This window comes from Trichomycterus rosablanca, chromosome 5 (assembly GCF_030014385.1).
Source record: "Trichomycterus rosablanca isolate fTriRos1 chromosome 5, fTriRos1.hap1, whole genome shotgun sequence".
NCBI lineage: Eukaryota > Metazoa > Chordata > Actinopteri > Siluriformes > Trichomycteridae > Trichomycterus > Trichomycterus rosablanca.
Window position 1 is genome coordinate 51,943,851 of NC_085992.1, and position 13,100 is coordinate 51,956,950.

The 13,100-nt window shown below is 45.9% G+C and overlaps 1 protein-coding gene across 1 annotated transcript in view; it reads left to right on the top strand.

The window, feature by feature from the left end:
- Window positions 1–7,745, top strand: part of maml3 (mastermind-like transcriptional coactivator 3) — a 113,669-nt gene extending 105,924 nt beyond the window's left edge. Inside the window, exons 3-5 of the mRNA XM_062996323.1 lie at window positions 3,889–4,164; window positions 4,835–4,913; window positions 6,808–7,745. Of these exons, the coding sequence (XP_062852393.1) occupies window positions 3,889–4,164; window positions 4,835–4,913; window positions 6,808–7,745 (1,293 nt within the window). The remainder of the gene's footprint in view (window positions 1–3,888; window positions 4,165–4,834; window positions 4,914–6,807) is intronic.
- Window positions 7,746–13,100: the final 5,355 nt, after the last annotated feature.

Sequence of the window (13,100 nt, forward strand, 5' to 3'; positions counted from 1 at the left end):
TAAATAACGAGGTCCATTAAAGCATCAAACTGGTCGGGGCACACTGGAACTGGAGCACCAAGGGTGGTGTATTATTAGGGCAAGGCTTACCAACACTAATCAATTGTGTGTGTGTGTGTGTGATCAATATAAGTGATCGGTGTAGATTTGATTATTGTACATTCAGCCGTTCGTCTCTCTTCGGTTCTCCGGCTGTTTAAAATAATGTAAACTCGCTTGTTAGACGTTCCAATTCATCCCAATTATCGAGTTACATACATCGGCCAAAAACTGCCTAAATCCTGTATATGTGGGTACATACCCGCTGGTGTGTGTTGTGAATAGGGCAGCGGTAGCTCAGCGGTTAAGGGACTGGACCAGTAATCAGAAGGTTGCTGGTTCAAGCCCCATCACCGCAAGTTGCCACCGTTGCTCAGATCGTGTTCAGTCGTAACTGTAAGTCGCTTCGGATAAAAGCCGCTAAATGCTGCGGATGTAAAACGTAAGTGAATGTATGCGGCGCGGCGCGGCGCGGGGCGTCGTGTGTGTTCCGTTACGCTTGGCATCACGATTCCTGGCACGCCGTACCCGTCAGACCAGGTGGAGCAGGTGAAACAAAGACAATAAGAGGAAGGAACGGGGTGTGGAGGGGGGTAGTATTCGGGGACAGATAGAGAGAGGGAAGGAATAAAAGAGCCGCGGTACTTTATTTACACTCCCTTTGTGTGCCGTGTGTGTGTGTGCGTGTGTGCGTGCCGTGTGTGTGTGTGTGTTGAAGGCCGCCGCCCGCTGTCGTCCATCATGGCTCCTATGAGCACCATCTGCTCAACATTACAGCCGCTGTTGCCTGGCTACCTGCTCTCTCTCTCTCTCTCTCTCTCTCTCTCTCTCGTCTCTGCGTCGCTTCTTTTCTCTTCATCTCCGTCCTTTCGTTTCCTCATCGTTCATCTTTCTGATTTTTTTGTTCCTCTCATTTTTATTATTCTGTGTGTCGTGATGTCTCTCTCTCTCCTTTGTTTCCTCTTCTTCTACCTGAAATGGAGCTCTTGATGACGTGGAACACTTGGCGCCCTGGTTTGTTACACCGTATAGTATAACCTGACCATTTCATGCTGTCGTTTTTTCAGAACGCTGATTAAATGCGGGATTAAATGGGCAGTTGTAGCCTAGCGGTTAAGGTACTGGACTAGTAAGCAGAAGGTCGCTGGTTCAAACCCCACCACTGCCGGGTTGCCACCATTGGGCCCTTGAGCAAGGCCCTTAACCCCCAATTGCTTAGACTGTATAATGTAAGTCGCTTTGGATAAAAAGCGGCTGCTAAATGCTGAAAATGTAAATGGGTGGCACGTTGGCACAGTGGGTAGCGCTGGCACCTCAAAGCAAGCAGGCTATGGGTTCGATTCGTGTTCTCACCCTTTCCTCCAGGCGCTCCGGTTTCCTCCTGCAAGTCCAGCGCCCCGCAGTCCGGGGTGTTTCTGCCTTTTTACAAACTTCCGATTCCTTTCCGACTCTGGGTGGATTTTTTTACCGAACTACCTGGCAACCTGGCAGAATTGTTGGTGGCATTTTTGCTGCTGGTGTTTTGTGTGTACATTATTACGGTGCCGGTGATTAAGCGGTTATGTTGTGGGGGGTTCGGTGTGGATGAAGGAGAGGAGACGGTGAGACAGAGTGTATGGAGAGGCGTGGGGAGATGGATACGCCGTCATATGGAGGGACGGAGCAGAAGGAAAAGGTGTAAATGAGGTACAGAGGAGTCAGTTTGAGAGGAGTGATGGAGCAACGCTGCCCTCATCTGTCCATACACACACACACACACACACTGCTCTTGGATCGTTTGATCAGCCTGGCTGGTTGCAGTACTGTGACAGTATCCTGTCTAAGCAATTGAGGGTTAAGGGCCTCGCTCAGGGGTCCAACAGTGGCAACCTGATGGATTACTAGTCCAGCACCTTAACCACTGAGCTACCTCTAACCTCTAATCCATCCCACAGGGTCCCTAATCGGCACCCTCGTGTTCTCTTCACGCTGATCACATGATCTGGGCTATAAGGGAACTTCATTTGATCGAATCCCTTCATTCTGGACGTCCTGTAATGTCACATAAACGCCAGGGCGTGGCGTGGTCGTGATCTCTGAGCTTTGATCCTTTGCTCTCTGCAGTAACTCCAGACTGATGAATCTGGGTCGTGTATCATATCGGTGTGTAATCGGGGAATAAAGGGGATCTGATGGACGTACGGTGGCTCTGTGGCATGTTTAGGGCGTGTTTAAGGCGTGGCGTGTCACTCCTGATCATCCATACAAAAGATTTAGGAGATTTTTTGAGTTTCTGGACGTTCGCTGGACACTTTCACGTCCTCGCTAGTTTTCAGTGAAGATTAACGAAACGTCATACCGTCCGTGATGGCTAAATCTTACTCTCGACCCCCTACAGTCTGAATTCATACTGAACGACTTCACTCCCTACGGTTCGGAACCTCACCTACTCCTCTGCACTGCATGGTGATTCGTGTTTCATGTTATTTAGCCTACATAACAGATCTCATTATACATTAAAGTGATCGAGTTGCCCCACCCTCGGTTTTCCTCCCAATTTAGTCATATTCTATTCCCCAATTTCATCTCTAGTGCTGCAGACCTGCACTCCTGACTAACACACTTCAACTCTGACCAGGGGTGTTCACAAAATATGAGTCCGAGTCAATATAATCTACACAAAACATATATTATAAATGTAGCTTAGAAATAAAGAAATAATCTGTAAGTTCAGATAAAAACAACAACAGATTAGCGAGTGTATTTAGCCGTTTTACTTCGTGTCTTTACTTTCCTCCTCATTGTGTAAATGAATGTAATTTCTGTAACAAGAAGGTTCCAGTTAAAAGCTTCAACTGATACGTTTTGTTTTCATTACAGAACAAAAGCGCTCGATAAATCACGGCACAGCGGCCAAAATCCCAAACACAGCAAAAACATTTACATTTTCATTTACATTTTCAGCATTTAGCAGACGCTTTTATCCAAAGCGACTTACAGTTATGACTGAATACAGTTTTTGAGCAATTGAGGGTTAAGGACCTTGCTCAGGGGCCCAACAGTGGTGGTGGTAAGGCTTGAACCGGCAACCTTGTGGTTACTAATCCAGTATCTTAACCACTGAGCTATCACTGCCCTGTAAAAAACCATCATAACCGCTGCTTACCTTAGCTTCTGTTCTTCCAGATGCTATTACATTTATAAGCGTGCGTCCCATTAGGAATAGAATCCGTTATTTTGTAAATGTGCTTATAATTAAAAACCTCCAAACTTTTCCCGGTGGTGAAGTAAAACAGGAAGTGGTTAGAAAGCTGATCGAGCGTTTCATTACCACGTCATCTGTGTGACGCAAACTGAATAAATGCAGATAACAGCATTTCTTACTAACAATTACAATCAGAAGCTCTGATTGGTTCAGAAAGCGTCTTTCAACCATCAGCACCGATTCTGTAGGAGCGTTCCATTCACCCCGGTTGTTCCTGTGAAGTGCACTACGTAGGGTATTCCACCATTTTAAGTGAGATTCTGATCCAAAGGTAACAAGAATGTTCAAATGAAGTGAACTTCAGACTGTGTAGGGAGTAGGGAGCGACGCTTCATCACTACACCGGAAGCTGCTGGAACATTTACACATTGTGTGTGTTGTGGGTTAAGACGGCCGGAGCGTTATTGTTATTAGAGAGCAGAAAATGTGTAATAATAATAATTAGATCAAATTAGATTAGGTCATTTTTGCCCAGACAGAGGGATGATGGTCTTTTATTTTGCTGTATTTCTGTAGTTATTCTGTCTTAATATTGTAATAATAATTAATTCGTATGATTTTTGTGCTCTATAGTTATATTTTTCTACCTGATTTTTATCTCGCAGGAACAGGCCATGGTCGGAATGCCGCGCCAGGCCGGGAGTGTCCAGCCCCCACACGGAGGAGGAGGAGGCGTGACCTCGGGTGGTCCTAACGGGGCGGGGCCAGGCAGTTACCTGGCCAATCAGCAGCAGCAGCAACAGCACCAGGCAGCCATGATGAAGCAGATGATGGCGATGGAGCAAGAGAAGCGAGTCCAGCTTCATCTGATGGAGCAGCAGAAAGCTCAGCTGTTACGAGAGCAGAGGCAGCAGCAACAGCACCACCTGCTGGCAGAACAGGTGAGAGGCGTTTACACTGACTTCTACAGCATCTCAAGCTTGCGAGTTACGCCCTCTGCTGCCGTGACTCTCGGTGCGCGATACGGATCTCTGTATGAACCCACCTAGTGCAGGTGAAAAGAAGTGACTGATGCTGTGTGTGTGTTAGTCCTCGGTCAGCATACGATCTGGATCCTGATTGGTCAGTTAATGAAATACTCCCTCAAAGCACCTGACTGGGGAAAAGTACTGGTTGTGATACTTTTTAATGGTTTAGATGTCTTGTGACCTGCACTGAGAGCACCAACAAGTGCACCTCACAATGGCGAGGCTGTTTCGGCCACCCCCACCCCTCCTTTCAGACATTAGCCAATCATGTCCCCAAATCCCAGCAGTAGTGAGCCAACATATTGCGCCACTCAAGCGTGTGTTGAACTGAATTATATGTATATCCTGTTACCTGTTCCAGTACAAATATGCAGAGTTCCCCAGTATTCCCACTTTTGGTAGCTTCTGGCACAACACTGGTGGGATTTCTTATCAAACTACCTGGCAACCACCTCAGTGCTTAGTGTTCAGTGTGAGTTCATGTACTGATTGTGTGGGATTACATATTGTTATTATTACATATTATCATTATTTATGATATTATTATTGTTTATTATTATTATCTTTGGGTTTTTTTTTGCAGTTACAGCAGCAGCAGCCACATATTCCCAGACAGATGAACCAGACACAGAGGAATCCGTATCCCCTCCAGCAGTTCCAGGGTAAGAAACACACGTCTATGTTTACGTCAAGTCATGGTACAATATAATCTACACAAAACATATATTATAAATGTAGCGCAGAAATAAAGAAATAATCTGTAAGTTCAGATAAAAACAACAACAGATTAGCGAGTGTATTTAGCCGTTTTACTTCGTGTCTTTACTTTCCTCCTCATTGTGTAAATGAATGTAATTTCTGTAACAAGAAGGTTCCAGTTAAAAGCGTCAACTGATACGTTTTGTTTTCATTACAGAACAAAAGCGCTCGATAAATCACGGCACAGCGGCCAAAATCCCAAACACAGCAAAAACTATCATAACCGCTGCTTACCTTAGCTTCTGTTCTTCCAGATGCTATTACATTTATAAGCGTGCGTCCCATTAGGAACAGAATCCGTTATTTTGTAAATGTGCTTATAATTAAAAACCTCCAAACTTTTCCCGGTGGTGAAGTAAAACAGGAAGTGGTTAGAAAGCCGATCGAGCGTTTCATTACCACGTCATCTGTGTGACGCAAACTGAATAAATGCAAATAACAGCATTTCTTACTAACAATTACAATCAGAAGCTCTGATTGGTTCAGAAAGCGTCTTACAACCATCAGCACCGATTCTGTAGGAGCGTTCCATTCACCCCGGTCGTTCCTGTGAAGTGCACTACGTAGGGTATTCCACCATTTTAAGTGAGATTCTGATCCAAAGGTAACGAGAATGTTCAAATGAAGTGAACTTCAGACTGTGTAGGGAGTAGGGAGCGACGCTTCATCACTACACCGGAAGCTGCTGGAACATTTACACATTGTGTGTGTTGTGGGTTAAGACGGCCGGAGCGTTATTATTATTATTATTATTATTATTAGAGAGCAGAATATTTATAATAATAATTATTATATATACTGTATATATATATAATTATCACACGTAATTAATGTGAACACGTGCTGACGCTAGAGACTCTTGTTGTTTATGAGTCATTTTTTTGCAAGTCATGAGTCGAGTCCGAGTCATTTGAAACGAGTCCGAGTCGAGTCCCTGTCTCTGGCTGGTAACAGGTGAGGGAAACATGAACGAGAATAAAAGAAGGATTCAATCTTTGGATCTTAATGAAGCATTTTAACACAAGATTGCAAATATTTTAGGTCTTTTACCATCTACTGTCCATAATATTGTGAAAAGATTCAGGGAATCTGGCGAGATCTCAGTCTGTGTAGTCTGTGCAAAGCCAGAAACCTGTGTTGAATCTCAGACAGCATCGTGTGAGAAACCGTAACGCTATTGTGATACACACATGCTTCAAGAATGCTTCGGAAAACCGTCGTCATTTAACACAGTCCACTACTTAAAAATGCAACCTGCAGCGGTTCTGAGGAATATCTACGGCCCTCCCTCCCCTTCTTGGACAGTTTATTGTCCGTATAGACGCCCGACCGGCCGTTAGCACAGCTGAGATGTGAGCGATCTGCATGAACCCGGGGAAGCCCTCACACATGGTGTCAGGACCAGTACAGGATGGCTTTGTTTGTTGGTTTTTTTTAACGTGGATTAAACGAACCTCAGATCAAACAGACCCGTATGTAAAGCATCACCCCTCCCCAAGCCCTGAGGGGGTCCGTGTCTATTGATCATTCTGTCATGTTGCTATGGAAACCCTGTTTGATGTAGAGCCGATGGGAAATGGCGTATCAGGCAGAGCCGTCAGGACGCCGCCCTAATTATTTAATTCATGTGTTTCAGCCACGACCGTAATCATATAAAGTGAATTAGATGCTTCCGACTCTACAGCAACAGTTTAGGGAAGGTCCTTTCCTGTTCCAGCATGACCTCTGTATTAGTAAATACTAAAATGCTGTTAGTATGTCCGTGACCTGATGCGACTTCCTTTCGTGCCCCTGTAGGTACCCAGCAGGAGATGGCAGCACGAAACCAGGCGCTCCAGAACATGAGGAACGCTCGACTCTTACAGCAGCAGCAGCAGAACCAAGGGATGCTCCAGATGGCACCGGTCCAGAACCCCAACTCCATGCCCGCTCAGAGCGACATGGGTATGGCCTACGTGAGCCAGACGGGCACCCAGGCGGCCATGTACCAGGGCATGAACTCAGGAATGAGCCAGATGCTCCAGTCACAGCATCACCCCAACCAGGCCGGCATGGCCATGGCACAGAGACCGGCGGGCGGCGGCGGCGGGTACGGACCGGGCATGCTGATGAACCCCGCCCTCTCTCAGCAGCAGATGAAACCCTCCGGCCCGCCCATGCCGAAAGCCCAGACGCAGAGACTGCAGAGCATGATGGGAGGAGGAGGAGGGAGCGGGGGACAGGCGTGGCCCCAGCAGCAGAACATGCAGACCATGAGCGGAAGGACTACAAACGACATGGTGGCGTTTAACAGCAGCCCCGCGTACGCCATGCAAGGTGGGCAGCCACCACGGATGCCCAAGCAGCATTTCACGCAGGGCGTGGTCGACCCGCGCGCCATAAACCCGGCGGGAATGAGTGGCGCTATGATGTCACACATGGCCGGACAGTCCGGCCACGGAAGGACCGGTCAGCCGCGTGTGATGGTGCTGCCGGGCGTCGGACAGCCCGTGCCCAGCATGGCGGCTTTCGGACAGGGCTCCGCCCAGGCCATGACGGGGCCGGGAGGCGGGGCTTATATGACAGGCGGGCAGCCGCAAGGCTACCAACGGACATCCGGTCAGGACCTGGCGTACGGTTACGCCGGCCAGTCTGGAGGCACGGTCGGGGGGGGCGGGGTCTCGTTCGGTTTGTCGGACAGTACGGAGCTCGACTCCACGGACGGTTGGATGGAGGAGTTTTTCCCCAGCCAATAGCCAGCGTGGAACAGTTGTAGACTTTAGACGTGCCGGAGTTTATTTTATTTGTTTGTTTTTTTATTGAAGAGGATTTTTAGCAGCTTTTTTGTGTATTTTTTTCATGAAACGTTTTGGAAAAATAAGAAAATATGACCTGTCGTGTATAGTGTCACGCTAAACAGTTTCCTCGACATGTAGCCGCGATTTATTTTGCTCCCCAAACCCTTCGGTTGGATCAAAACGTCAATTTTCGACACCAAATCGCCAAACGTGTCTAAAAAAGTACGTTTAATTTTGCTGTTTTGTCCAGTGAGTACGTTTACATGATCATGTGACCATAAATCTACCCTTAATTGCACCCTAATCCAATCGAGGGGTCCGAGGCTGTCACGCTGCCCCTCTGACACATCTCTGTCGCTCCTTTTCACCTACCAGGGGGCGGCGTCTTACAGATCATAGTACTGCGCACGGAGCGCTGGATCCCTGTTTTAGACATCGTCCCGCCCACACAGACCAACAACCAATCATGAGTCTGCATGTAGGTGCCCGTCTGGCTGATAGCAGAGCTACCGGTCAGCTGTGCGCCCCCTAGAGGGCACGATCGTCAGTGCAGGCAGTGCAGTAGACAAAATCAGCCACAAGTCTGTTGGGTGGGAAAAGATGGGACTAAAAATATAAAAGTGGGCGGGGTCTTTGAGGCCGTGTGAGGACCCTGTACAAAAGTAGAGGAACGTGGAGATCAGGGGCGTGACTCAAACATCATCCCGCCAACAACAGACCAACAGCCAATCGTGAGTCTGCGTCTAGGCGTCAGTCAGAGAGAAACAATCCTCTCCGAGTTTGTATCTCAGTGCTGCTACCGGTTGGCTGTGCGCCCCCTAGAGGGCACGATTGGCAGTGCAGCAGACAAAAATTGGCAACTAGTCTGCTGGGTGGGAAAAGACAGGACTAAAAACTGGGTGGGGTCTTTGACGCCGTGTGAGGATCCTGTACAAAAGTTGAGGAATGTGGAGATCAGGGCGTGACTCAAACATCATCCCGCCAGCTACAGACCAACAGCCAATCGTGAGTCTGCGTCTAGGCGTCAGTCCAAGAGAAACAATTCTCTCTGAGTTTGGATCTCAGCTCTGCTACCGATCGGCTGGGCGCCCCCTAGTGGGCACGAACGGCAGTACAGACAGTACAGCAGACAAAATTGGCAACCAGTCTGTCGTGTGGGAAAAGACGGGACTAAAAAGTGGGCGGGGTCTTTGAGATCAGGGCGTGACTCAGACACCCCCCCCCAGACGGATTAGGGACTCACTGCAACCCTGATCAGGACAGTAGTGTACGGTACTGTCACTAATTGTGAAATACTGTGATTAAATCATTGCGTTTGTTTGCTATTAAATGAATTTGAAGATGTAAACGCACTCACCGAGTCAACAAACAAGCTAATTCTTTCAGCGAAATATTTCCCGCCTTTTTCTCCCGCTAATCGTCTCCCACATTCCGCCGCAGGCCGGGAAACTGTGCAAACGTACGCTTCACCATTAACCAAACGAACATGGCAGCTACGAACACGTCGATATCACACCGTAAATATCATGACTGATGTATAAACGTCCTCTAACAGGTCAAACGGCAGCTAGGATCATAAACAACGTCAAAGCATAGCATAGCGTACGTCATAACCCCCCCAAACATGATTCTGCATGAATCTTATTGGGTCTGTGTGAGGACCTATCGACCCGCCCTGCTCCCCAGTACCTACCTGATCAGAGTAGAGATTCTATTCTACGTTTATTCAGACACTAAGGCGTCGGACGCTCCCTCGTTATTCAGTCAGATCATCACTCAGAATGAAGGCGCCTCAGTAGGGGCATTTTAAGGGAGCTATCTTTAAAGAATTTAGACACGCCCTCTTCTCGGGAGTGTAGGATGATGGGAAATGCATCTGTGTAGGGAGAGAGCTAGGGTTTCACACAGACCCCGATCTAGTAAAAATACATCTGGGACAGTAAAATAATATAATAAAATAAAATAATGTCCTCGTTTTAAAGTTTGTTGGAATATTTTTGCCCAAAGTGTCTCTGTGATAAGACGTGACCTGGTTTGGTTGTTGTTCTCCCCAATTCTCCTCCCAATTTAGTCATATCCAATCACCCGAATGCGTTTAGCTTCCCCTCCGACACGTGTGCAGTACCTGCACAATGCGGGTTCATACAGAGCTCCGTATCGTGCACGGAGAGTCACGCACTGATCTCTATTATCCCCCGTCTCTGTGCAGCACCATCGATCAGCCACCAGAGGGCGTAACTGCAGCAGTGATGAGGAATCCCTACAGCATTCGACCCGACGGTCGAGCCGATGGTCGGTAGCACAGCTGAGATTTGAACCCAGCGGTCCGACAGAGCGCTTACGTCGGATTATTTTCACACCGTGTTGTGTTTCATTGTTCCGAGCGTGACGTTTATTGGATCTGAACTGTCAGCGTTTCCTGCGACTATCATGGGGGGGGGGGGGGGGGGTTTAACTGTTCTTAAACGCTTTATAATTTAGTAACAATGCTAACAGTTTGTTTTTTAAATGAATAAATAACCCGTAAGGCAGATAGAGATGATCGAGTCCACAGATCAGCGCTACCCAACCTTTTTTACACCACGGACCGGTTTCATATAAGATATAATTTCACGGACCGGCGTGGGCGGGAGAATTTAAAATAGAATAACAATACTGCTCACAAATGAGCTTTTCTCGCTGCATTGAGACACTGCTCCCACCTAGTGGTGATTGGAGACAATAACACCCATAAACAGTAGTTTTCATTGCTGATGTAGCGAGCTCTAATCCAGGGCAACAGCAGGGCTACAGTCAGTAATTGTATACCCAGAAGGTTTATCTGATCACTGAATGTATGTAGCACATAGATGTTCCTTATAAAGACGCCATACATGTAAACAATATAAAAATCCTAACAACACTGCTGCACCTGATACACTGGTCCATCACTCGAACCCTAAATCATCTGGTCAGTGGGGGTCCTAATGCGGCCTGTTTTGATTTTTAAATAGGGTTGTGCAAAGTGTACAGGGCAACAGCTGAGCTACAGTCAGTAATTGTATACCCAGAAGCTTTATCTGATCACTGACTGAATGTAGCACATAGGATTTTTATATTGTTTACATGTATTGGCGTCTTTATAAGGAACACCTAACAACACTGTTGCACCTAATGCACTAATGTACTATTTTATTACTATCTTAGAGGTGGCAAAGTGTAATGGGCAAGAGCTGAGCTACAGTCAGTAATTGTATACCCGCTAATACATGTAAACAATATAAAAATCCCAACAACACTGCTGCACCTGGTACTATTTTATTACTATCTCTGGTCCATCACCCAAACCCAAAATCATCTGGTCAGTGGGGGGCCTTATTGTTATGGCGGCCTGTTTTGATTTTTAAATAGGGTATAAGGGCAAGCGCTGGGTTACAGGCAGTAATTGTATACCCAGAAGGTTTATCTGATCACTGAATGTATGTAACACATAGGTGTTCCTTATAAAACATCACTGTTACCTGATTATAAAGCATTATAAGCACAGTTATGATTTATGGACGCAAACGGTCATTTTTGATTTATTTTTTGTTTTTAAAACTTCATATCTGGGAAAAATAATCTAAATTTGACCCCTGGAAGCATTTTAATTATTATTATTATTATTATTAATATTTTATTATAATTATTATTTTACTCTAATGAATGTAATTGGGTGGCGCCTGTTTTATGATGTGTAGTGTTTTGGGAGGCGTTTCGTTTCTGGAGGTTTGAGTATGACGTCTTACAGCATCGTTCCTGTAATTCTGGGTTCAGGGACACGCCCGTTTTCTCCGCCCCCCGTCTTATATCTTGAATATCCGGGACCAAGTCACACGAGATTCGTCTTTATGTTGGTTATCTCTGTCAGTCACGATGTCTCGGCTTTCTTCTGTTCTGTTCTGTTCTGTTCTGTTCTGTTCTGTTCTGGTGCTGATGATGTACGTGATGAAAAAAAGATATATATATATATATAATCTAAAGATATAGATATATATATATGATGAGAATGGCTATATGTAAATATGTTCTATTGCTTTAAACACATGGAACCCGTCTCTCTGCTCTCTGTAAAGACGTTATTACCGTTAAAGAGTATTTTTATTTCTTCTTTTTCCACTTTAGACTCATCCTGAGTTACGCCGTTGCACTTCAGACCGTGTCTTACTACTTGAGGAGTGACGTATGAGTTCTGAGAGTTGGAGTCGTTCCTAATGCGCTGGTTCTACTTTCTTCCCATGTATATAGTGATAAATATAAACGCCAGAGACTTTTTTTCTCCAGAGAAATACAATAAAGAGATTTTTCTCGCTGATCCTATTCAAATAAAGACGCCCTGTCTGTGTGTTTTAATATATTATATATGTTATATATTTATATAACACGCTGTTATACAGTATAACATTACATAATGGTCAGGGTCACGGTGGGTTCCATTCACTGAGCAAAGTCCATCACATGACACACAGGACAATTCTAGTAGTGTGGTAGTACCGTGAGAGGAAACCCAACAGAAGAAACCTGGCAGTGGTGGGACTTGAACCAGTGACGTTCTGATTACTAGTCTAGTACTAGTAAGTTATAACAGGCTAAAGGAACTTTGGTCTCTAAGTTTACACCTCTAACAGGGGCTGGTAGTGCTTGTGTTCCTAATATCCTAATAAAGTCACCAATACATGTAAACAATATAAAAATCCCAACAACACTGCTGCACCTAATGTACTTAGTACTCAGTGGGACTTGAACCAGTGACGTTCTGATTACTAGCCCAGTACTAGTATGTAAAAACAGGCTAAAGGAACTTTGGTCTCTAAGTTTACACCTCAAACAGGGGCTGGCAGTGCTTGTGTTCCTAATATCCTGATAAAGACGCCAATACATGTAAACAGTATAAAAATCCCAACAACACTGCTGCACCTACTATACTCAGTACTATTTTATTACTATCTTAGACTCCACGGTGGGTTCGAGTCACTGAGCAAAAGGTTGTCGACACACAGGACAATTCTAGTAGTTTGTACTGTAAGAGGAAACCCAACATAGACACGGGGAGAACATGCTAATTCCACATTAAAGGGACCCGGACCGCCCCGCCTGGGAATCGAACCCAAGACCTTCTCGCTGTGAGGCGACAGCGCTACCCACCGAACCACCCAATAATAATAATAATGCAGTACTGACTGTGCATAGATTTATTCATTCATTGTCTGTTTTACCAGTGCTTTATCCTGGTCAGGGTCGCTGTGGGTCCAATTCATTGAGCGAACGGAAGGAAACACCCGGGACAGGTTGCCA